This window comes from Pan troglodytes, chromosome X (assembly GCF_028858775.2).
Source record: "Pan troglodytes isolate AG18354 chromosome X, NHGRI_mPanTro3-v2.0_pri, whole genome shotgun sequence".
NCBI classification, from domain to species: domain Eukaryota; kingdom Metazoa; phylum Chordata; class Mammalia; order Primates; family Hominidae; genus Pan; species Pan troglodytes.
The window spans coordinates 69,076,798-69,102,250 of record NC_072421.2 but is presented as its reverse complement, the minus strand read 5'-3'; the positions used below and the strand labels follow the sequence as shown (position 1 = coordinate 69,102,250).

Here is a 25,453-nt window from a genome sequence, read left to right as displayed (position 1 = left end):
GGGTTTTGTCATGTTGTACAGGCTGGTCTTGAACTGGACACAAGTAATCTGCCCACCTCGGCCACCCAAAGTGCTAGGATTACACGCATGAGCCACCTCGCCCAGCCCCTTATGATTTTCCTTTTTTTTTTTTTTTTGAGACGCAGTCTTGTTCTGTCGCCCAGGCTGGAGTGCAGTGGCACAATCTCGGCTCACTGCAAGCTCCGCCTCCCGGGTTCACACCATTCTCCTGCCTCAGCCTCCTGAGTAGCTGGGACTACAGGCGCCTGCCACTACGCCCAGCTAATTTGTGTTTTTTTTGTATTTTTAGTAGAGACGGGGTTTCACCGTGTTAGCCAGGATGGTCTCGATCTCCTGACCTCGTGATCCGCCCACCTCGGCCTCCCAAAGTACTGGGATTACAGGCGTGAGCAACCATGCCCGGCCGATTTTCTTAATAACATTTTCTTTTCTCTAGCCTACTTTATTGTAAGAATGTAGTATATAATACATATAACATTCAACATATGTGTTAATTGACTCTATATGTTATCAATAAGGCTTCTGGTCAACAGTAGGCTATTAGTAGTTAAGTTTTTGGGAAGTCAAAAGTTGACTATGGGTTGGGGGCAGTGGCTCACGCATGTAATCCCAACACTTTGGGAGACCAAGGTGGGCAGATCACGAGGTCAGGAGTTCAAGACCAACCTGGCCAACACAGTGAAACCCCATCTCTACTAAAACTACAAAAATTAGCTGGGCGTGATGGCAGGCACCTGTAATCCCAGCTACTCAGAAGGCTGAGGCAGGAGAATCGCTTGAAATCGGGAGGCGGAGGTTGCAGTGAGCCGAGATTGCCCCACTGCACTCCAGCCTGGGCTACAGAGCTAGACTCTTGTCTCAAAAAAAAAAAAAAAAAAAAAAAAAAAAAGTCCACGATGTGGTGGCTGGGTGTGGTAGCTCACACCTGTAATCCCAGCACTTTGGCAGGCAGAAGTGGGAGGATCACTTGAGGTCAGGAGTTTGAGACCAGCCTGGGAAACATAGTGGAATCCCGTCTCTACTAAAAATAAAAAAAATTAGCCAGGTGTGGTGGCGCATGCCTGTAATCCCAGCTACTTAGGAGGCTGAGGCATGAGAATCGCTGGAACTTAGGAGGTGGAGGTTTCAGTGAGCGAAGATCATGCCACTGCATTCCAGCCTGGGCAACAGAGTGAGACTCTGTCTCAATAAATAAATAAATAAATAAAAATTTTAAAAAAGAAGTCAAATGTGTGGGGAGTCAGTGCCCCAACCTTGCATTGTTCAAGGGTCAACTGGACTTCTTAACCTTCACATTTATGGTTAGTTAATTTTCAACTAGGGAACCAAGACAGTTCAATGGGAAAAAGAATAGTCTTTTCAACAAATGGTACTGAGACAACTGGACATCCACATGCAATAGCATAAGGTTGGACCCCTACTTCACATCACATACAAAAATTAATTGAAAATGAATCAATGACCTAAATGTAAGAGCTAAAAAACTATATCACTCTTTTTTTTTTGGAGATGGAGTTTTTGCTCTTGTTGCCCAGGCTGGAGTGCAGTGGCGCGATCTCGGCTCACTGCAATCTCCGCCTCCCAGGTTCAAGTGATTCTCCTGCCTCAGCCTCCTGAGTAGCTGGGATTACAGGCATGTGCCACAACACTCAACTAATTTTTTGTATTTTTAGTAGAGACGGGGTTTCATCATGTTGGCCAGGCTGGTCTCGAACTCCCTACCTCAGGTGATCCATGTGCCTCAGCCTCCTAAAGTGCAGGGATTACAGGCGTGAGCCACCGCGCCCAGCCCTGTATAACTCTTAGAAGAAAACATAGGGGCCGGGCGTGGTGGCTCACACCTGTAATCCCAACACTTTGGGAGGCCAAGACGGGCGGATCACGAGGTCAGGAGATCAAGACCATCCTGGCTAACACGGTGAAACCCCATCTCTACTAAAAATAGAAAAAATTAGCCAGGCGAGGTGGCGGGCGCCTGTAGTCCCACCTACTCAAGAGACTGAGGCAGGAGAATGGCGTGAACCTGGGAGGTGGAGCTTGCAGTGAGCCAAGATTGCGCCACTGCACTCCAGCCTGCGCAACAGAGCAAGACTCCGTCTCAAAAAAAAAAGAAAAAAAAAAAAAGAAGAAAAGGTAGGGACAAGTGTTCATGACCTTGGATTAGGTAATGGTTTCTTAGATATGACATCAAAAGCATAAGCAACCAAAGAAAAAAATAAACTGTATTTCAAATTAGCTGGGCATGGTGGCAAGCGCCTGTAGTTTTAGCTATTCGGCAGGAGAATCGCTTGAACCCAGGAGGCAGAGGATGCAGTGAGCCGAGATCGCACCACTGCACTCCAGCCTGGGCGACAAAGCAAGACTCCGTCTAAAAAAAAAAAAAAAAAAAGAAAAGGACTTCTTCCACCACAGAGTCTTCCCTTTTACTACTGTCCACATTAACTTTTCCATTCTTTCAACTACAGCTCTTAAAAACTGTACTGCACAATTTAGCACTCAGTTAAACTACCTGATAATGTTTATTATTATTTCATGTAGATTGGTCTTGACTTGTCAGCCAGGTTGTTACTTTGTTGAGAGAAATGAGTAAGTCTTCTGTTTCTCAGATATTTCTAAACCACCTAACACGTAACTGGGCACATAGGGAGTACTCAGTAAATACCTGGTGTTTATGAGGAATAGAATAAATGTGCGTGTGCTTGTTTTCACAATGTGTGTTGAACACACAGTTGGGGGTAATAAATACAATCTTAGATAGTGAGGTGAGAGAATGACACTATGTGAAACTGAAGAATACAAGATTTATTTAAGGGAAAAAACAGCATGGTTTGGACAATTTTGTTCTCCCCTCCTTCAGCCTCCTGCTGCTCAATGATGCCACATGGCCAACAATATCCTGGTATCTAAGATTCTAAGGGAATCATTGAGGTCCTATCTAGACATCAACTGTCTGGTGTCACTATTCCCCCATTGCTTCCTCCTCTTCCTCCTCCTCTGTCCAGCTCAGATCATCATCTGAATCGTCAGATTCTTCCTCATCCATCTCTAACACAACCCCTGCCCTAGCCTTCTTAGCTAGTGCATCAGGGTGCTCCAGCTGGGCCCAGGATCCTGGGTCAGCCTTGACCAGGGAGATTTCAACCCGAGATGGCATCAAGAAGACAGAGCTCTGCTCCACGTTTATGACCTGAGGAGGAGCAAAGGAAAACAGAAGAAAGAGAGAATGAGGAAATCAAAGGCATTGGGGTCAGGGTGGAGTGGTGACAAATGAGAGAGAGAAATTTTTAATAAATAAGGTAAGAAAAAAGGTAAGGGAGGAATAAGACAATAAGGGAGAGAGAGGAAAGAAATGAGAGATGAAAAGGGAGAAGGAAGAGGGGAGGGAAAGAGGGAAATAGGAAGAGTAGGAGAGAGAGAGAAAATGAAAGCAAATGAAGAGAAAACCTCCATTTTCCTAGTACAACTCCTTCCCTCAAGACACCCTCTATTCCAGTCTAGCCGCTCTTTCACCCATCTGCCTCCCGCTCTTGTGTCCCCTGGTCTTCACTTACCCCCCAGAGCTTCATCTGTGCTTGGAACACACGGTTACCATCAAAGACAATGTGGACATGAAGCTGAGAGAAAAGAATTACAGGGGTAGTAACAAACCCAGAAGGTCAGAATAGGTCATTACGACAGATAACCAGGTCAGAGGTATGATCCACAGGTTGGCCAGACAGCCCTGACCTAATAACTCTCCTTTCCTCTAAGGGTACTATGGAGCCTACAGGTTAACAGCAAATGGCAACTCTGCCTGTGAGATTGTAGTATCACCCAATTGACTATCCTCCCATCCAACATCAGATCATTGCTCACCTCAGTTTGACTGGCCTTCACCCAGTTAAACGCAGGAAGTGGAATCTGGCCATATACAGTCACCACTACTAAGGAATCTGTCTGGTGCCAATCATGGCGGCAAGATGCTGGGAGCTAAAGAGAAGATGTGAAATGTAGGTGGTAAGAATAAATTCTTAACTGAAGGGGAGTTCTCATGATGCACGTGGAGAAGAGACAGAGAGTCTCAAAAAGATTAACACAACCTCATATTGCAAAACCTCTGGGCTGTTGAGGGATAAGGAGCAGAATCTTATTTGGTCTATACTAAAGGGAGAAGACAGGGAGCTTGGCTATGTGGTACAGAGAGGGAGGAGAATTTACCTCTGAGATTGGGTTCTAATCAAGAGTTCAGGAAAGCTGGGGCTTACCTGCTTCCCCCAGTCATGTCTACCGACTCTGCACCCTGGTTGTGCCAAGAATGCCCCAAAATCCAGGGTCTGGATGCCACAACAGCTCCAAGACTTCATCCTGAAGTAGGAAGATAATTCAACTGAATTCTCTCACCCCCAATATTATCTTATGACCAAATATTAGGAGAAACCTGTCTCATAGCCTCATAGCCCACCCAGTCCCCTCCCTCACCCCTCATGGAATCTGGGTGCTCCTGGGTGGTAGGTACATGGAGTAGCATCACTCTCAGGGCCTTGGTAAACCTAAGAAGGATAAAGTAGAACCAGGTCATTCTAAGGTATATCCTACTCAGCCTATCTATACCCAGTCATCCCTCAGCCATATGCTTGAGCCCCTCAAAACTCTCACTCACAGCATCACATCCTGGGTTCTGGCAGCTGGAACCAGTCCGGATCAGACTGTCAAGTCCTGGGCAAGGGAAACAGAGTCAGGAACTTATCCATCCCCCCACTCAATTGCCACTTCCACTAAATTCCAGTCTATGAAGTTGATCCTACTAAAGACCCACCTACCTGCCCCAGGTTCCTGGTCTAATTCCTTCTGTTCCAATGCCATTTCCAGGGCTTGGGATATATTTAGCGGCAGCAGCTTCAGAGGCAACTCTGACCTAGGGGTTAAGGGTGGTGATTTAGTTCTGACCCATTAGCTATGATTGCTAGCTCCAACACTCCCACCGATGGTAATGGAATTAAAGAAGCCTGGTGAAAGTGAGGCAGAGTTGGAGAGGTTGGGTAGCAACCCCATTGCCAATTTTCATCTCTGTGGACATCCCAAATACCTGAACCCTAGAGAAATCCCCAGCACTTCTCTTACCCATCTACTCAGTTGCTCTAAACCTAACCACTTTTCTCTGCAGAACTGAGTCATATCCTCTTCCTCTTTATCTAATCGTGGACCTAATATGACTTCCTTCTGCTGCTCTTATTATTCCCACAAAATTTGGGAAGTCTCCTGGCTGCCAATAATACAATACATCCTTTTCTTGATATGAGATTTATCTTAAAGTTCTTTTCTAGAAAGAGAAGTCATTCTCAACAATCCCTTTTGTGTTATACACTAAGGATGTATTTGCGAGGGGCTATCTACTCTGTTGATTCAGATATCTATCCCATCATCCCACACCACCTTAGAGGAAAGGGCGTTATTTCCAGACACAAATTTCCCCTAAGGCACAGGATATACACCATCCAAACCCTGACATCTGGCCCTCCTCACATCCCTGGTCCCTAGTTCCCAGTCCTCAATGATCCATTAATCACTCCTAGGAAGCTACATGAAAATAAGAAAAGTCCAGGGGCCTCCTCCTCTTTACTTGGGCCTCTCCCGGCGCAAGGTCTCTGCTGACTTTGGAATCACATTCAGAGGTTTTTGCTCCTGAAGTGAACTGCTTGTAGCAGGGCCTTCAGGTTGAGGGGCCTCAGGAAGCTTCTCAGCACAGTGTGGTCCCATAGTACAGCCCTAGTATAGATAAGGAGATAAGGATTAGGGATAGAATCCTTCTATTGGGGGCAGAATCCAAGTACATAAATAATTTACCTTGATGTTTAAGAACTCAGAGAAATCTACAGTTCGCTTTCGGCAGCAGGACCAACCCTGATAACAAGAGACCCAGATCAGCTTAGCTTCCTGGGTATTATCTCTTCTGGGAAATGCTCTTGCTAACCCCCCTCACCTACTCCTCACCTTAAGTGCATCATGGAAGATTGGGACCCCAGGGTGATGGCAACAGGAATCTGTGGACATCAGTACAAGTTATCAAGGAAGGGAAGATAACTATACCAAGTATCATTTTTCACCTCTTCCCCGGGTTTCTATTTATGGTTTCTTCCCATATAATGTGAAGAAAAAAAAAAAAAAAGCCAGCAAAGGCTGTAAGATCACTCAGACCAATTAAACTAGGGCAGGTAGTTTCTTTCCCCGCTCCTCAAACACACTGCCCCCCAGCTGACCAGTCCCCAACACCCACACAGAGCCCCTGGCCAGGTCAGGATTCTTTACTCACCAGGAAGGTTGGTATTAGGGTCAAAGTGCTGCCCACAGCCTTTGTTACGACAGAGTAGAGACATGGAAGCGTTGGTTGAATGATTACTGAAAGGGTATTTCAAGGAGTCTGGCTGCCGAATGGGGAACACCTCTTAGTCTGGAGGCTTTTAGCTGCCTGGAAGGGCCAGCTGTTTCTATCTTTAGTTCAGGAGGCGTACACCTCCTAACATGGGCAAGGGAACTTCAATTCGTCTTTCCAGCCAATAGGAAAGAGCTCAGGGGCATTTTAGCTCTGAGGCTCAGGAAAAAAGGATCAGGCAGAGTAGGGCTTTGAACTTGGGTGAGGTCAGCTCACCACTACTGAGACAGTTTTAGATTCACCACGGCAATTCCAAGCCTTGGACATAGCAGCAGCTGCTAAGAAACAAATACCAATTTTGAGACCCCCCTGCGCCCCCAGCTCGATGAGGATTAAGCCCATTTTCTTCCTCTTTCAGAGGGGCAGCTTTCCTCCATCATTACTTCCATGTAGTATCAATAGCGCTAATCCTTGCCAACCCCTCCAGCCATTTGATGCACCTCATCCCCACCTCCTCCCCATGTTTGTCTAGATCAATACTGTAATCCAAAGGTCATAAAGGATTACCTTTATAGAGTCTACTGCTCATCTCCTAAGATAACTCCCCTCCCTCCTTTCCCCTTCAAAAACACCACAGAAAATTAAAAGGCTTAAAATGTATTTTAATAGGTTGATGCTGCATTACTGCTCCATTTTTCAGAAAAACTCCAAATATGAGACAAATCAAACACAGTACACCAATGAAAAAAAAATGCACAGCATGACTACCTAAGATAGGCGAGTCTAAGAGCTACTGTCAGACCTTCAGTATACAGTAACCCTGTTCCCAAGATTGTACTAGGCCTATCAAGAAAAGCTGTGAACAGCAACATCATAGACACAAAAGGGTCATTCCTGGGTGTCCTCACCCAAGAAAAAGATGGAGGCAAGTTAACACAAGATTTTTTTTTAAAGATATACTAAAATGAAAATCTCTAAGAGAAAATGTCTTCTTTAGGACATGAAGGGGTAATATATGGGGTATAACAGAACCGTATGTACGCTGCCTGTGACCTTTGTGGACGTTTGCCTGAATTCTCACCTGGGAGTGAATGGAGCAATGGGGCTAAGGTCATTGGGGGATGTTTGGTTTTTGTGGTGTATATGGCAGTTTCTCTGGGGCTGGGGGAGTGTAAGGATAAGAAAGCAAGTGAGGTTGGGCACGGTGGCTCACCCCTGTAATCCCAGCATTTTGGGAGGCCGAGGCGGGTAGATCACGAGGTCAGGAGTTCAAGATCAGCCTGGACAAGCTTGAACCCGGGAGGCAGAGATTGCAGTGAGCCGAGATCATGCCACTATACTCCAGCCTGGGCGACAGAGTAAGACTCCGTCTCGGGGGCAGGGCAAGCAAATGAAACAAGATGGACAAAAAAAAAAAAAAAAAACCGGAATGATCAAGATTAATGGGCTCTAACTGGATCCACTTTGCCATGGTTTCCCCAGGCCCTCAACAATCACATTAGAGACTTCATGAATGCACCACACAGAACTGATTAAACAATATACCACACAGAATTGACTTGTTTAATACCACCCCTCCCTTGCCCTCTGCCTCCAGCATACTCCCTAGAGTAGTACAGGCAGGGTAGATCTAACTATTGGAAGGAATCCCTAACACTTTTCCAGGGTAGAATTCTGGCTAGTCCAAAAAGGGTCCTTCTTTTAAGGGTTTTGAGAAACTAGACACTGCAACTTATTAGTATCGGCGACGTTTGTTTGGGGCAAATTCAGCTCCAGGAGCTGCACGGTTGAATGCAGGAGGAGTTCCACCAATTGCCCCAATTCCTTCCATTGTAGCAGCCTGACCAAAGCGTTCAGTTGTTGGTGGGGTCTTAAAGAGAAAAAGAGAGCAACACTGTAACAGAGCCATTGTTGGAAGCTTCCCACCCATCTGTAGTCCCTCCACTGGAGGCTATTTCCATTCAACTATTCAAGGCTCCTGATGGTAGGTAGGAGTGGGTGACTAAGTCTGTTTAGAACTCTAGTGGATAACCCCAAAAGTGGTGGCGCATGCCTGTAATCCCAGCTACTCAGGAGGCTGAGGCAGGAGAATCGCTTGAACCTGGGAGGCGGAGGTTGCAGTGAGCCAAGATTGCACCACTGCACTCCAGCCTGGGCGACAAGAGCAAAACTCTGTCTCAAAAAGAAAAAGAAAAAAAGAAAAACAAAAACAGAAACAACCAAACTATCCAGTTTTGGCATTTTAACACCATAACCAAAACAACCCCAGGATTGCATGAGCCATGAAGTATTTGGATTCACAACTATTTTATGTGATAATGCCTAGCCTTCATTGACTTCCCTCCAACAAACATAGTCAATCAGACTGGCCAGTCAGACGGTGGCATTTACTTAACTCCTAGATTAAGTATAGAGACTGAGTTTGCTCAAGATTCAAAAATAAAGACCTTGAGGTTACATTTAATGGATACCAGCAGTCCTAAAGACTGCTATCTGGGCCGGGCTTGGTGGCTCACGCCAGTAATCCCAGCACTTTGGGAAACCGAGGCGGGCAGATTATCTGAGGTCAGGAGTTCAAGAACAGCCTGACCAACGTGGTCAAACTCAGTCTCTAATAAAAATACAAAATTGGGAGGCCGAGGCTGGTGGATCACCTGAGGTCAGGAGTTTGAGACCAGCCTGGCCAACATGGTGTAACCCCATCTCTACTAAAAATACAAAAATTAGCCGGGCATGGTGGCAAGCACCTGTAGTCCCAGCTATTCGGGAGGCTGAGGCAGGAGACTCGCCTGAACCCGGGAGGTGGAGGTTGCAGTGAGCCAAGACCATGCCATTGCACTCTAGCCTGGGCAACAAGAGGGAAACTCTGTCTCCAAAAAAAAAAGACTGCTATCTATAGCAAACTGAGGTAGGCCCCCAGGGGCTGTGAAAGCAATGCCTGTTCTCCTCCTACCACCATTTAGAATTACTGTTAAGGCACTGCAGTTTTATTACCAATCCCAAAGTTCCATCCGGCATCATAGTGGCAGGTCCTGGAGGAGCTGGGGTACCAGCTGGCACAGGAGCAGGGGGCATGGCACCTCTGTTGTTTATGCCCATAGCACCTAAGGCAGAGTAGTGTGATCAGTACAAGGGATGAAGATTGTTAGTCTCTTTCTATGCCAAAGGAAACAATTCAACAAGACCTCTGGGCTAAGTAAGACATGTATGTCACCCCCTTAAAGTAGGTAGCAGAAGCTACATAGTTCACCCAAGACCAAACAAAAAAGGAAATCAGAGCCATTAACCTCCTAAGTCCTTACCTCCCATAGCCATCTGACCCATCCGAATCTCCTGCTCTCTCTGAAAAACAAAAAATACTCAAGACAGTCCAAGACAGCAGTGCATTCTACCACAGTCCATCAAGGACCACACACTAAGGGAAGCAGATAGAGTGATAACACGTCCAAACAGCACTGAGAAAGCGAGGAGCACAATCCTTGCTAGTTGTTCAACAAATTCAAGGTCACAAAGCTACTAGGACGTAAGCCAGAGCCTCCTATTAGCAACAGAGAGGTGAAAGGGGGAAGAGATTGCTTCTGAAGCTCCAACTTGTACAATTGCAAGGACAGCAGAGGACTAGCCAAGGTTGCATATCTCTTCCTATAGTCACTGAGTCTAAACAGAATACAGCAGACCCAGTTTTTCATCCTATATTGCTTGTGAGGCAAGATCTCCTCTTCAAACCTTACCTCTCCTTCTTATGAATTCTTTTTTCTAAAGGGTTATTTCACAACACGGGAAAATTGGTCATAACCGGTAACCTAGCAGACAATTCATGGTGAGTTTGTTTATCACGACTGGTCTGGTACATCACGGGCACATGGGAGATATACCGCATCAGGGAAGGTTCCCTTGAATCCTTCCTGCTGTCGCCGCATCATTTCTTCTTGCTGCCGCCGCATCTCTTCTTCACGGCGCCTGCGCTCTTCCTCCTGCCTACAGAGAGTCACCAATGTATTTAAGACAGAGGCATTTCAGAACTTGAGCAGATTAACAGGAGACTCAACCAAGGAGACTGGCCTACTGAAAACTATCAGTTCACCAGGAAACTCACTGTTAAGTGTGCCCAGCCCTGAGGCAACCCCCAAAGAAACCTCATGAGACCAGCATTCAGCTGCTTTCTTTTTAGCAGGTAACTTCTAGGACCATGGGCAGCTAAAACATCTCCAATCCAAAGAAAGAACCTGAGAAGCAGCCAGGAAATATTTGCCAACACATTTATAAATACATGAGGTAGCATGGCAGTAGGAAAGAGGAGTGAGACATTACCTTTTAGAGTTGTCAGGGAAAAAGTGTTCGAGAAAAGTTACCTGAGCTCCAGTTGCTTTCGTTTTTGCACCTCTTGGTTGTGCAGCTCTTCCATCCTCCGAAGTTCTTCTTGGCGCCTCATCAAATCTAAAAAAACAACAGACTAAGAATATTCCTCATTGTCTTCATATAGATCTAATGACTTTCTTCAAATAAAGATCCAGAAAGCAAAGAGGATCTAATTCCTTTGGAACCACCTGTGGTGTCCAGATTCCAAAATGAAGTTATACCTATCATTTCCTTCTCCACAGAATCCAGTATCTCTGCCACATCTCCAAGCCTATTTATCTACCAAAATCAACGCAAAATAAGTATAAAAGCAGAGATGCAGGCCCTTCTGTTAATTGATACAAAGAAACCCATTTAAAAATATCATTTTGTCCTTTCAGCTTTAAGACTTACAGGCCTAGACTCACCCTGTCTCATTAGCATGACCTGGTGCTCATGGCGTGCAGCTTCCATCTCCATCTCCAGCTTCTCACGAGCCTCCTTGATGTTGCGGTCCACTTGGTCCTGCTGCTGCTTCTCCATCTCAATGAGTGCCTTCCAGCGCATGGCATATTCATACTCAAAGGAGCCAGGCTGTGCAAATCTGGGTGGCTGCTCTCGTTCCCTATAGGCAAGGTTCCTAGGTTACTAACTTTGTCCAGAATTACCCCAGCTAAGAATTGCATTCCTTGTGAGGACCAAGATAATGGCTGCCAGTGAACATGTGCAGCAAAGACCTGCCTCTTTTACATATCCCTTTATAAGCTTTCTTAAGAAGGAAACACCTAATAGGGAAATCTATCAAGACTGCATACTTGTGAAATTGCTGGTTTTTTATAACCAGCTTCTCTGGAAGTCCCTCTTCATCATCTAACTGGTCCATGGGCTCCACAGTCACAGGACGAGGAAATCTGGAAGAAAGAACAAAGTTCAGTGTTAATCAAATCATACCCCACCAGGCTTCTTCTCTACACATGTCACTGGCACAATGAATTAGCTAGGGCTCAGGATTGGACAAACACTTCTGAAGTTTTTATACCTAATGACATTATAAAAAATTTGGGGTTGGGCTGGGGGTGGTGGCTCACGCCTGTAATCCCAGCACTTTGGGAGGACGAGGCGGGTGAATCATGAGGTCAGGAGTTCAAGACAAGCCTGGCCAACATGGTGAAACCCTGACTCTACAGACATCTGTAATCCCAGCTACTTGGGAGGCTGAGGCAGGAGAATCGCTTGGACCCGGGAGACAGAGGTTGAAATGAGCCGAGATTGTGCCACTGCACCACTCTAGCCCGGGCTACAGAGTGAGACTCTGTCTCAAAAAAAAAAAAAGAAAAGAAAAAGAAAAAAGAAAATCTGGGGTTGACAGGACGAAATCAGGACTTAGATCTCTGAATACAGTCTCAAAAAGATATTCCAAGTAGGTAGGTGCAGTACTTAAGTACAGCCTAAACATCTACAGACACTCTGAGAAATGACTTGTGGTAAACACTAAGAGATACTGCAGGCACAAATCAACTTTTCAGAACTCTAAATCTTCAAAGTAAAGAGAGACTTAACACTGACTACATGACAACCTACCGAATGACTAAAAAGTTATTTTTCATAATCGTCATCCCACGTCTATTAATGTAAGATTATAGAAAAATCATATGAGAAAGCTCACTTAGTACCAAAAGTCTTTTTTTTGGAAACGGAGTCTTCCTCTGTCGCCCAGGCTAGAGTGCAGTGGTGCAATGTCGGCTCACTGCAACCTCTGCCTCCCGGGTTCAAGTGATTCTCCTGCCTCAGCCTCCCGAGTAGCTGGGATCACAGGCGCCCACCACCGCGTCCAGCTACTTTTTGTATTTTTAGTAGAGACGGGGTTTCACCACCTTGGCCAGGCTGGTCTCAAACTCAGGACCTCGTGATTCACCCGCCTTAGCCTCCTGAAGTGTTGGTATTACAGGCATGAGCCACCATGCCCAGCCTAATACCAAAAGTCTTTTTTTTTTCTTTTTTTTTTGGAGACGGAGTCTTGTTCTGTTGCCCAGGCTGGAGTGCAGTGGCGCAATCTCGGCTCACTGCAAGCTCCACCTCCCAGGTTCACGCCATTCTCCTGCCTCAGCCTCCAGAGTAGCTGGGACAACAGGCGCCCGCCACCACACCCGGCTAATTTGTTGTATTTTTTAGTAGAGACAGGGTTTCACCGTGTTAGCCAGGATGGTCTCGATCTCCTGACCTGGTGATCTGTCCCGCCTGGGCCAAAAGTCTTTTTTTTTCTTTTTTTTGAGACAGAATCTTGCTCTATCGCCAGGCTGGAGTGCAATGGCACAATCTCGGCTCACTGCAACCTCTGCCTTCCAGGTTCAAGTGATTCTCCTGCCTCAGCCTCCCAAGTTGCTGGGACTACAGGTGCGCTAATTTTGGTATTTTTATTTTATTTATTTGTATTTTTAGTAGAGACGGGCTTTCACCATGTTGGCCAGGATGGTCTTGATCTCCTCACCTCATGATCCACCCGCCTCGGCCTCCCAAATTGCTGGGATTACAGGCGTAAGCCGCTGTTTTGCCCAGTCTTTTATTTATTTTTTTGAGGCAGTTTCACTCTGTTGCCCAGGCTGGAGTACAGTGGCGTGATCTCAGCTCGCTGCAACCTCTGCCTCCTGGGTTCAAGCGATTCTCCTGCCTCAGCCTCCCAAGTAGCTGGGACTACAGGCACACGCCACCATGCTTGGCTAATTTTTTGTATTTTTAGTAGAGACAGGGTTTCACCATGTTGGTCAGGCTGGTCTCGAACTCCTGACCTCAGGTGATCCACCTGCCCCGGCCTCCCAAAGTGCTGGGATTACAGGAGTCAGCCACCATGCCAGGCTGACCAAAAGTCTTTAAACATAGAAAAGTGGTTACTAGAGGCTAACTCTCCAGACCATGGAAGGAATTAGCAATCTAAGGTCTATGTCTGAAAATGACCCTCACTTACGTGGTTAGCAGGAAGGAGCCTTCACTGCATCTGTCCAGAGCTTTCCGAGCAGCTGGCTTCCCTGAGAACTCAACAATGCCTTTTCCTGAGGGCCTTCCTCGATCATCCACAATGACTACAGCCCTCTCTACCTGGCCAAACACAGAAAAGGCTTCTTCCAGCAGTTCGTTGGACACATACTGAGGAAGGTTTCGAACTGTAAGGGATGCACTATGGCAGGCAAAGCGCACACGCAGCTGCTTTCCACGGAGTGGCATATTGTCCAGCTCCACTTTGGCAATCTCCGCTAGGGTTCGGGTTTCCTAGGAAGCAGAGGAAAATCAGAATAACTCAGTTTGACAAAGAACACCTTAGCAGCCATCAACAGTCTAAAGCAGTATAGTTCAATATCTCCCCAGAAAAACTAAACAACCATACAAAGAAACAGAAGTGAAAGAACTTAACTGTGTGCTTCAGCTCTTTGGCCACCCTAGTTTGCTTCTGATGGCCTTGCAATAAATCACATGTAGTTCTAGAAGTCAATAACACTTAGGTGATCATCAATTTCATAGGTATTATTCTCCCAATGACAACAGATCATCCAGAAAACAAAGACCATTGGCCGGGTACGGTGGCTCACGCCTGTAATCCCAGAATTTTGGGAGGCCGAGGCGGGTGGATAACGAGGTCAGGAGATCGAGATCATCCTGGCCAACAGGGTGAAACCTGGTCTCTACTAAAATACAAAAAATTAGCCAGGCGCAGTGGCACGCACTGGTAGTTCCAGCTACTCCAGAGGCTGAGGGAGGAGAACTGCCTGAACCCGGGAGGCGGAGGTTGCAGTGAGCCAAGATCACGCCACCGCACTCCAGCATGGGCAACAAAGCAAAACTCCGTCTCAAAAAAACAAAAACAAAAACTCAAAGACCACCCTAAAACCACCTAGAATATTTTAGTTTTTTTTTTTTCTTCGAGACGGAGTCTTGCTGTGTTGCCCAGACTGGAGTGCAGTGGAGCAATCTCAGCTCACTGCAACCTCTGCTTCCCAGGTTCAGGCGATTCTCCTGCCTCAGCCTCCTGAGCAGGTGGGATTACAGGCGCTTACCACCATGTCCAGCTAATTTTTGTAGTTTTAATAGAGACGGGGTTTAACCATGTTGGCCAGGCTGGTCTCAAACTCCTGACCTCAAGTGATCCGCCCACCTTGGCCTCCCAAAAAGTGCTGGGATTACAGGCATGAGCCACCATGCTCAGTCTAATTTTTGCTAGGTATGTACCAGAATCACGAATATCCTCCAAGAAGCCTCTTTGGAACCAGGAACCTTGACAGGATCCCTTTCATATTACTAAAGAGAAACCCGATACCCAGAGAAAAATGACTTGGCAGATTGGAATGAAAATCAGTTCTGACCACCCCATCCAGTGATCCTGCTGTCACATTATTCTCTTCCATTTATGGAGGTAGATAATGTCTAGAAATGTTTTCCTCTCATATACTTTCCCTAAATCGAACCCGATTTTAAAATAATGTCTACACTTACAAACGGTTAAGATAGTAAATTTTATGTTATGTATGTTTTACCATCATTAGTTTTTTTTTAAGAGACTGGGTCTCACTCTATCACCCAGGCTGAAGTGCAGTGCTATGAGCATAGCTCACTGTAACCTCAAACTCCTAGGCTCAATCAGCCCTATCATCTTAGCCTAGTTGAGTAGTTAGGACTACAGACGTATACCATGCCTGGTTAATTCAATTTAAAATAGTTTTTTAAAGATACAAATAAACCAGGCACCGTGGTGCGTTGCCTTTGTCCCAGCTACTCAGGAGGCTGAGGACAGAGAATTGCTTAAGCTCAGGAATTCAAGTCTAGCCAAGGCAACATGGTGAGATACCCATCTCTTGATCATGGGGGGACCAAATAGGGAAAGGGTACAGATAAAACAAAATTAACCACAACTTGATAATTACTGAAGCTATGCAATGCATATGTGCAGGTTCATTATTATTCTGTCTACTTCTATATGTTTGAAATTTCCTAATTAAAACAAAAAAGTTCCAGCCAGGTGCAGTGGCTCACGTCTGTAACCCCAATACTTTGGGAGGCCAAGGTGGGTGGATCACCTGAGGTCAGGAGCTCGAGACCAGCCTGGCCAAAACAGTGAAACCCCGTCTCTACCAAAAATACAAAAATTAGCCGGGTGTGGTGACAGACACCTGTAATCCCAGCTACTCAGGAGGCTGAGGCAGGAGAATCACTTGAACCCGGGAGGTGGAGGTTGCAGTGAGCCGAGACCATGCCACTGAACGCCAGCCTGGGCCACAAGAGTGATACTCCGTCTCAAAAAAAAAAAAGTTCCAAAGGGCATACTTTAGCTCCAGTATCCTAGGCAAAAAACCTGTTATCCTTGAAACAAAACTTATGAGGAAAAATTAAAATGTGCCATTTTTGTGGTTCTGTTTCATCAAGCTTTCAAGGAACAAATCATCTGAGAATTATTTCCACTGCCTATTTTTGCACATCTATTATTCTCCAGCTTCCCCACCTTGAGAGCACATGCCTCAAAAGCCAACAGTTGCTCACCAAGCGGATAAAGCCAAATCCTTTATCCTTATGAATGAAGACTTCGCCTGCCTTTCCATATTTCTCAAATAGTTTCCTCATTTCTTCCTCAGTGATGTCGGGAGGAAGATTTCCCACAAAAAGACGGCTTCGTTGGGTGAAGGTCTTCTCTCCTGGTTTTCTAAAATTCTTCAGGTCAATAGTCAAGCCTTCATCTGAGAGAAGACACACAGTCACTTAAAAGACTGGGGAAATAGAATTATAGTCGTATCCTCAAAGACCTATAACCACTGATAAATGAGGAAACATTAATTGTTGTAGAGAATGTAAACACCATTTCCCAAGGCAACCTAACCACTTATGAGTAAATTGTGCCTTAGAATGTGAAAGCAGTATGCAGAGGACATCTGAACAGCTCTACGACGGGCCAGAAGCCAAGCTGGACTAAGCAAGAGAAAGAAAAATATAGGCGTTACCAGCCAAAGAGAAAAATTAAGCAATTCAAGGAAGGAGCCCTATGTTACAAGGCATCAGATTTTAACATTCAAAACGTACCTTCAGATGAGAATAAACAAACAAAAAAAAACAAAAAACAAAGTAACTGTTCCATTTTCCTAATCTCTCACCAATTTTCATAACCTTAACAGTTCCCATTCTTTCAGGCTGGGGGCAACAGAATGAAATGCGTTAGGAAAGAGCAACTCTTTATAGTAATCTCTGGAAATAAACAAAGTTGGGATTGGTTCTAGTCTTAGAGGCACACAATTGGTACTCAAACAGGAACATATACTTAAAGACTTTTTACAATGAGCTGGTACAGGCTCAAGGCTAAAAGTATAGTATTCAGTACCAGACTTCTCCATTTAAGCCTTAAAGACTTTTCTATATTATTTTTAACTACCAGTCATCTGATGACTACCTCTAAGAACCAAGCTGAGGTAAAACATGCAGACATCTGTTTAACAGTAGAATGTGTCAACACAGCAGAGCAACCTGTACTCAACTGCTGTCATACATGTTTGCTCCTTGGTTCCGGAGAATCAGCCTTTTCCATCGTAAGTATTAAGAGGTAAAGAGAAAAAAGAACAAAGGTGTGCCATAAAGGCCTATTCCCTTATAAGCCCGAGAAACTAATCTAAAAACCAAGAAACCATTCCCAGAGGGAATCCATTTCTACTCCATCACCTAGCATATACACACTTTGGCTGCTGGCCTGTTGCCCATTTGCAGGTATTGGCGGTGGTGGCGGCTGCTGCTGTTGCTGCTGGTGGTGCTGCTGCTGGTGGTGATGTTGATGATGCTTTCTTGGAGTATGGTTTTGCTTCTCCAAGTTAAAAGTTTTATTACTCTGCATTTTTGCACCCTACAAAGAAAAAGTAGACTAATAAATAAATTCAGTACTAATAACACAATCAGCCACCTTCCTGATGACTTATATGTAATTCATCACCTTAAGTGCTCTGGCTTTTGTCAGAGGCAAACAATTTGTTACTTTGAACAACCATGACAAAGAAGAACAATTCAAAAATCTATCAGTGTTGCATATGGAAACTATGTTAAAAAAAAAAATCTTGCGTTCTGGAGGTTACAAAATATAGTAAAAATCAAACAAAAAAGGAAAAAAATAAAGAAAAAATAAATAAAAAGGCTGGGTGCAGTGGCTCACGCCTGTAATCCCAACACTTTGGGAGGCGGAGGTGGGAGGACTGCTTGAGTCCAGAAGTTTGAGACCAGCCTGGGCAACATGGTGAAACCTCACCTCTACCAAAAAAATACAAAAATTAGCTGGGTGTGGTGGCGCACGCCTGTGGTTCTAGGTACTTGGGAGGCTGAGGTGGGAGGATCACTTGAGCCCAGGAGTTCAAGACCAGCCTAGACAACACCGTGAGACCCCCATCTCTACAAAAACATTTAAAAATGACCCAGGCAGGTTGGGCGTGTGGCTCAAGACTGTAATCCTAGCACTTTGGGAGGCCAAGGTGGGTGGATCACCAGGTCAGGGGTTCGAGACAAGCCTGGCCAACATGGTGAAACCACATCTATACTAAAAATACAACAACTACCCAGGAATGGTAGTGGGTGCCTGTAATCCCAGCTACTTGGGAGGCTGAGACAGGGGAATGGCTTGAACCTGGGAGGTGGAGGTTGCAGTGAGCTGAGATCGTGCCACTGTACTCCAGCCTGGTGACAGAGTGAGACTCCGTCTCCAAAAAACAAAACAAAACAAAAAAACACTACCCAGGCATAGTGGTGCCGTAGTCCCAGCTACTCAGGAGGCTGGAGCTGGAGGTTCACTTGAGCCCACGAGTTAGAGGCTGTAATAAGCCATGACTGTGCCACTGCACTCCAGCCTGGGCAACCAAGAAAGACCCTATCTCAAAAAAATAAAAAATAAAAATAAAAACCTGGCCAGGCACAGTGGCTCACACCTGTAATCCCAGCACTTTGGGAGGCTAAGGCAGGCAGATCACGAGGTCAGGAGATCAAGACCATCCTGCCTAACATGGTGAAACCCCGTCTCTACTAAAAATACAAAAAATTAGCCGGGCGTGGTGGCAGGCGCCTGTAGTCCTGGCTATTCGGGAGGCTGAGGCAAGAGAATGGCGTGAACTCAGGAGGCGGAGCTGGCAGTGAGCCGAGATTGCGCCACTGCACTCTAGCCTGGGCAACAGAGCTAGACTCTGTCTCGAAAATAAAATAAAATAAAAAATTTTAAAAAATTTAAAAAATAATAAAATTAAAAACAACGAGGCATCAGCAGTTATACTGCACATAAAAACTAAATGAGTACTGGATGAGAACTGTTTGCACTAGAATCGCTTAAGGAACTTCCCAGTTCAATACTACACATTAATAGAAAACTACTTTTCCAAAAGAATCTACTCTTAAAAACTCGCCCCATCACACATTTAAGCATATTTTAAAAACAAAATGATCGAAATAGATTCTGGTTATCACAAGGACAAAGACTAGTAAAGTCTTATCTTCTCTGGTACCTACCAATCCTAGCCCACAGTACATACCGTGGAAATAACAGTGGTACTAGTATGGGCTGTGAGGTTAGGCATACTTAGGTTTGAATTGTGTTCCTCAATTGTGTACTACTTACTAGTAAATTACTCTGTACCTGTTTCTTCAGCTGTTCTAAAGGGGATGATAAAAATACCTGTCTCTCAAAGTGGCTATGAGAATAAACGTGAAAATGCTGGCTCACTACTGGCATACAGTACACACTCTAAATATTTATTAATTACAGTGGAAAGACAAATGACTACTAAAGCAATAAAAGCAAACATAAAAAGATAGGCCAGGCGAGACGGCTCACGCCTGTAATCCCAGCACTTCAGGAGGCTGAGGCCAGTGGATTAGCTGAGGTCAGGAGTGCAAGAACAACCTGACCAACATGGTGAAACCCCATCTCTACTAAAAATACAAAAATTAGCGGGGTGTGGTGGCACATGCCTGTAATCCCAGTTACTCAGGAGGCTGAGCCAGGAGAATCACTTGAACCTGGGAGGCGGAGGTTGCCGTGAGCCGAGATTGCGCCATTGCACAAGAGTGAAACTCCGTCTCAAAAAAAAAAAGAAAAGATAAATAGGCTGGGCACAGTGGCTCACATCTGTAATCCCAGCAATTTGGGAGGTCTAGGCAGGAGGACTGCTTGGGCCCAGTAGTTAGAGACCAGCCTGGGCAACATAGTGAGCCCCACCTCTACAAAAAATATGTATTAAAAAAATTAGCCAGGCATGATAGCACACTCATGTAGTCCCAGCTACTTGAGAGGCTGAGGCTGCAGTGAGCTGTGATCACACCATTGTATTCCAGCCTGGGCAGGGAGAATGAGACCCTGTCTCAAGAAAAAAAAAAAAAAAAAAAGATAAAAATAATAAAATGTTAAATTCTATCATTTAAAAATCAACATAAGATTAAAAAGAAAACAAGTGCTCTGTGCTCCCAAACGTTGAAATAAAAAAAAAAAAAACAAATGAAGCCAGCATGGTGGCTCAGGCCTGTAATCTCAGCACTTTGGGAGGCTGAGGCGGGAAGATGGCTTGACCCCAGGAGTTTGAGACCAGCCTGGGCAACGTAGCAAGACTCGGTCTTTATTAAAAAAAAAAAAAAAAAAAAAAAAGGGTAGGGGGGAGGGGAGGCCAGGTGCAGTGGCTCATGCCTGTAGTCCCAGCTACTTGGGAGGCTGAGGCTGGAGCATCACTTGAGCCCACGAAGAGGAGGTTACAGTGAGGCAAATCATAACACTGCACTCCAGCCTAGGCAACAGAATGAGACCCTGTCTCAAAAAAAGAGAGAAAAAAATAGGCTGGGTGCAGTGGTTCATGCCTGTAATCCCAGCACTTTGGGGGACTAAGGCAGGCCAGATCATCTGAGGTCAGGAGTTCGAGACCAGCCTGGCCAACATGGTGAAACCCTGTCTCTACTAAAAATACAAAAAAATTAGCCGGGTGTGGTAGCTTGCACCTGTAGTCCCAGCTACTAGAGAGGCTGAGGCAGGAGAATTGCTTGAACCAAGGAGGACGAGATTGCAGTGAGCAGAGATGCTGCCACTGCACTCCAGCCTAGGCGGCAGAGTGAGACTTGGTCTCAAAAATAAATAAATAGGCCAGGCGTGGTGGCTCACACTGGTAATCCCAGCACTTTGGGAGGCCGAGGAGGGTGGATTGCTTGAGGTCAGGAGTTCAAGACCAGCCTGACCAACATGGTGAAAACCCGTCTCTATCGAAAACACAAAAATTAGCTGGGCATGGTGGTGGGCATCTGTAATCCCAGCTACTCAGGAGGCTGAGGCAGGAGCATCACTTGAACCTGAGAGGCGGAGGTTGCAGTAGGCCAAGACAGTGCCGCTGCACTCCAGCCTGGGCAACAAAGTGAGAGTCTGTCTCAAAAAATAATTATAAACACAGAAAATTATATTTCTCAGATTAAAGAAATGCGACAAAGGCTTGGTAACTATTGATTTTGATGATGAGTATACGGGAATACTTTCAAGTGTATAAAAACATTCCTAATCTGTTTTATGTCACATCCCACCAAAACTGAAAACATTAATGCAATTACCAAATTCTGTATCCAAAAGTTTAGTAAGAAAAAAAGTAACAAGAGCTATCAAGATGTTAATTCATAGTCTTTAATTTGGAAATTCTACTCCTGGAAATTTATCCTAATAATTTTAAAATTAAAAACTACACCCGTGAAAGTGTTCATTGTAATGGCCTTTATGGTAAGAAAACAATAAAAATGACTTAAATTTCCAAAATTAGGGGAGTGGTTTTCATGAAAGTACGGTACATCTATACAACAGAATGTTCACAGCATTAAAAATTATGAAGACCACATAAACACGAGTATGTCTGATATTCTAACGGGGAAAGGTTTTTTCTAATTTTAAAGATGTGAATATAGACAAGGGAACAGAAGGTAGGCAAAAATGAAAACAACTGCATTGCTTTTAGGTTACTGATAATTTTTCAATTCACGATTTCATTCAAAAAATATTCAGTGAATGCCTACCATTTGCTAGGCACTATTCTAGATGGTTACAGTGGATTAGTGAACAAAGCAGATTCTTGCCTACAGAACTTGCTTGTAGTGAGAGACAATATATATAAGTAAATTATATAGTACTTAAGAGGTAAGTGCTATGGGAAAATAAATAAAAATGGGGGAGGAAGGCAAAGTGGATAGGGAGAAGGAGGCAGATGGTAAACCTCACAACATCTGACATTTCAGCCAAGATTTAAATTTTCACATTTATATCATTTAATCAATTTTGTTTCTCATTAATGTTATAAGGTATCAGAAATTACAACTTAAAATTTTATTTTAAAAATTTTAAACAGAAATTACAATCAGATACTTATTACAAAATATATTATAGAAAATTTAGAAAAACCAAAATAAATAAAAATGCAAATATAAAAATCCATAGACCTGCCACTAAAAATAGTCACTGTTAACATGTTGGTATATCCTTCTAGTCATTAATTTATGTATTTGAAATTAGATATGATAAATACTAGTTTGTAACCTGTTTTTTCCACTTTATGATGTATCATAAACAGCTTTCATGTCATTAAATCTTTTACGTTAACGGACACAGCATTCAGTTGTCAACCAAGTCCCTATTGTGTTGGACACCTGGGTTGTTTCTAATTTTTCACCATTATAATCAATGCTCATAGCTAAATCTTTGGACATATCCATGATTAAATATTCCTCCCACAATTTTCCATTCTTGCTTATTTAGACATACATTATCATTTCAGTAACTGATAATGCACCCTTGTATATTCAGAGTTTCCTCATTTCTGCTAATGTCAACATAATTGTAATTTTTAATGACTATATAAAGTTCACCAGGATGTACTACTTTACTAAACTACTCCCTACTATAAGACATTTAGGTGGTTGTTTTTGGCTTTTCCTATTATAACGCTGCAGTAAATGTCTTCTGGCTTTCAGCTTTATTTCCATTTAATTATTTCCATAGGATAAATTCTTAAAAATAGAATCTATCCTGTGACTCTTGCCACATAGTGCAACATCGTTTTCTCAAAAAGTTGTAAGGATTTTAAACGCCATGAGCAGGTGTAGCAGTTTCATGGCAAATGAGATACCTTTAAAAAAAAACAACAAAAAAAGGAAATAGTGTTTTAAAAAATAAGATATAAAAGCAGGAAGTTAAAACATACAAAATCTAAAGTCCACCCTGGAAATAGTTGGGGATGGGGCAAGGTGGGCATCAGAATCAAATCTTTTCCTACTTGGGTTCCAGGTGTTAAACATCTCTCTTCCCCTGGCCCCGGAGAGGCCCAGGATGGAATGCACTAGTAAGACTATCATAATAAAGCACCTATAACAGTGCCCACCAAGTAGCAAGTACCTTGAGAAGTATTTCTTCCTATCACCTACTTCTGATGACCACCAATATAATTTGGAAATATGTGCAGAACCCTCTTCAGAGTAATAAATTCACTGTCGCCTAAATACTGGGTCTCTGAAAAGAGAACACAGCGCGAAGATCAGCAGCAAAGATTACTGTCTACTTGTGTCCCTGAGACTAATAATCCTGATGAAGAATTTTGAGAGAAAACACGTATTGCTGGTTGAGAAAGACTCTAACCACTGGGCATGCTACAGTTAAACAAATGTTTAGGTAGAGGACCAAACACTACATCACACATATCTGAAATCTAAATCTGGTATAAATTTACAAGACTGAGATGGCTGCCTGGATGGCCAGCCTGAAAGCTGTAAAATGAACTAAGGTCCTTCTCTAAGAGTTTCTTAGGACTTTTCATTTAATAACAAGGAAGGTGGACAAAGACACAGTATAAATATAGCCAGGGCCCCCCCACTAGAGTTGCCAGATTTAGCAACTAAAATACACAACCCACAATTAAATTTGAAATTTAATTGAAAACTATGCAACATATACTTAAAAATAATTGGTTGTGTAGGTGAAATTCTAATTCAACTGGGTGCCCGGTGTTTTGTCTGGCAACCCTATCCCTTACACCTACCTCAACTTCGACTGCAGACAGCAAAGTGCCTCCCAGTTCCCTCTAACCTCGACTTCTCTGTTAAAAACACAAAGAAACGTGTCAGGTTATGGTAAGAGTTTCTCAAACTGGAAAACAAAATACTCGATGCGAAATCCATAAATTTAAGTTTCATTTTAAAAAGTGATGCTATATAAATGCGTCAAGGAGCTAGGCGGTTAGGACTTTAGAAAAAGGGCATACAGAAATCTGACTACGAAAGCGGTGGGCTCTGGATATGCAGAGGAACTTTCCAGCTAAGAGTTTTGACAAAGAAATATCGCTTGAGGGGCCCCACTTGCCCATTCTGAATTAATGGCCTCGCCGGGCCGAGAGGAGGAGCGCCCGACAAAGCGCCTCCTCCTCTAACCAACCACGACTTCAGCGATCTCTCATAATAGACCCCACACCGTCGGGCCCAGGGCGGCTCAGAGGCCGGCAACTTACTGACACGGGTAAGATTCGGAGATGAGTTGCACAAAGAAACAGGGCAGGAACGAAAATGGGGAAAGCCCGAAGCGAAGCGAGTTGAGAGAGGTGGCCCCCCGCGGGTGGGCTGAGAAAGCAGTGTGGCGGCAGAGACAAGGCCTCAAGGGGCCTCGGAAGCGCCATCCACCCTCCAAACCTAGCTTCACCCTAGCCTCTTCCTTCGCTGATTGTTCCAAGAAATCCCACTACCCTCCCAAACAAGAACCAAGACGTCCCAAAACTCACCCTCTACCGACTGATATCTCCTCGGAGTAACGGCGACGCTACACGGCCTCTCCCGTCCCGAGAAAAGAGCGCGCGACCGCCGGAAACGAGACGACGGAGCTCGGTGCCTCCCAAGGGGTACAAAATGGCGTTCTCGATTGGTTAGCTAAACTGCCAATCAAGGTTTAGCTCCCGAGGCGGAATCATTTTTCCGCCATTTCTTAGATTCTATTGGCTGCCGAATGCCAAAGGCTTGAGTTCGTGTGAACGACAGATGGGGACAAAGAGCGAGGCTTTGTACCTAATGCGCATGTGCAAGCGGCCTGGCGCGTGAGACGGGAAAGGAAAGGGGGAGGGGGAAAAGGAAAGGGAGAGGAGCTGGGGGTGGGGGTCGGAAGGAGAGACCTAAACGAACTGACTGAAAGACTGAAAGACCAAGTGGTGGGAGGGGGAAAGGAGAGGAGAAAAAGGGAGAGGAAAGTGGAAAGAGGGAGAGGAAGGGGAGAAAATGCGCGCGTAGGCGTGCTCGGAGCAGTCCTGCACTGCGCCTGTGCAAGAAGCAAGAGTAACAATGTCATTGTATTCAGTGGAATAGATTTGGCCTTTTCCTACTGAAAAAAATGCCCCGCCATGTTTCTTTTTTCACACTTCCTTGTTAGGGCTTGCATCCTGACACCCCATACTTAATCATATTTCTAGATGCTTCTCCTGTTGCTGGGGCTACTCGGGAAACGCAACTGAAATAGTCAACTCTTTGGTCATGGTTACAGACGGGGTGGGGGAGGAGGGGGTGCATCATACCTTAGTCTCTGCGTGATTACACAGAATTGTAACCAGCACGCTCATTTCCATGGTAACCAGAAAACCTAGCAGTCCAAACATCACTATTGTTCCTATGATTTACTGAGAGATTCAACAGGTGTCATCATTGCCATGGATATATTGTAGGCCTCTAGATCAGACTGTATATTCCATAGGAGGCCTATCAGTAACT

The 25,453-nt window shown here is 44.6% G+C and overlaps 2 protein-coding genes across 5 annotated transcripts; both read right to left on the bottom strand.

Moving 5' to 3' along the window:
* Window positions 1–2,802: 2,802 nt before the first annotated feature.
* ITGB1BP2 (integrin subunit beta 1 binding protein 2) lies at window positions 2,803–6,708 on the bottom strand. 2 transcript variants are annotated; one of them, XM_054676680.2, is made up of 11 exons: window positions 6,311–6,708; window positions 5,992–6,041; window positions 5,845–5,901; window positions 5,621–5,766; window positions 4,821–4,915; window positions 4,661–4,716; window positions 4,480–4,550; window positions 4,266–4,365; window positions 3,877–3,990; window positions 3,573–3,635; window positions 2,803–3,208 (listed from the first exon to the last, which is right to left on the bottom strand). In XM_054676680.2, exons 1-11 carry the CDS (start codon window positions 6,372–6,374, stop codon window positions 2,981–2,983), a joined length of 1,044 nt encoding a protein of 347 aa, XP_054532655.1. In that variant the 5' UTR covers window positions 6,375–6,708; the 3' UTR covers window positions 2,803–2,980. The 2 variants fall into 2 exon arrangements, with proteins under 2 accessions (XP_054532655.1, XP_054532656.1); XM_054676681.2 differs by lacking the exons at window positions 5,621–5,766; window positions 5,845–5,901; window positions 5,992–6,041 and having other exon boundaries at window positions 6,311–6,431.
* A 303-nt stretch (window positions 6,709–7,011) lies between these two features.
* On the bottom strand, window positions 7,012–25,113 carry NONO (non-POU domain containing octamer binding). 3 transcript variants are annotated; one of them, XM_054676198.2, is made up of 13 exons: window positions 24,481–24,611; window positions 23,749–23,805; window positions 23,109–23,222; window positions 17,411–17,573; window positions 16,232–16,425; window positions 13,671–13,972; window positions 11,524–11,619; window positions 11,137–11,333; window positions 10,723–10,807; window positions 10,246–10,348; window positions 9,673–9,712; window positions 9,365–9,474; window positions 7,012–8,240 (listed from the first exon to the last, which is right to left on the bottom strand). In XM_054676198.2, exons 4-13 carry the CDS (start codon window positions 17,562–17,564, stop codon window positions 8,106–8,108), a joined length of 1,416 nt encoding a protein of 471 aa, XP_054532173.1. In that variant the 5' UTR covers window positions 17,565–17,573; window positions 23,109–23,222; window positions 23,749–23,805; window positions 24,481–24,611; the 3' UTR covers window positions 7,012–8,105. The 3 variants fall into 3 exon arrangements, with proteins under 3 accessions (XP_054532173.1, NP_001267057.2, XP_054532174.1); NM_001280128.2 differs by lacking the exon at window positions 23,109–23,222 and having other exon boundaries at window positions 24,481–24,547; XM_054676199.2 differs by lacking the exons at window positions 23,109–23,222; window positions 23,749–23,805 and having other exon boundaries at window positions 24,481–25,113.
* Between the last annotated feature and the right edge of the window lie 340 nt (window positions 25,114–25,453).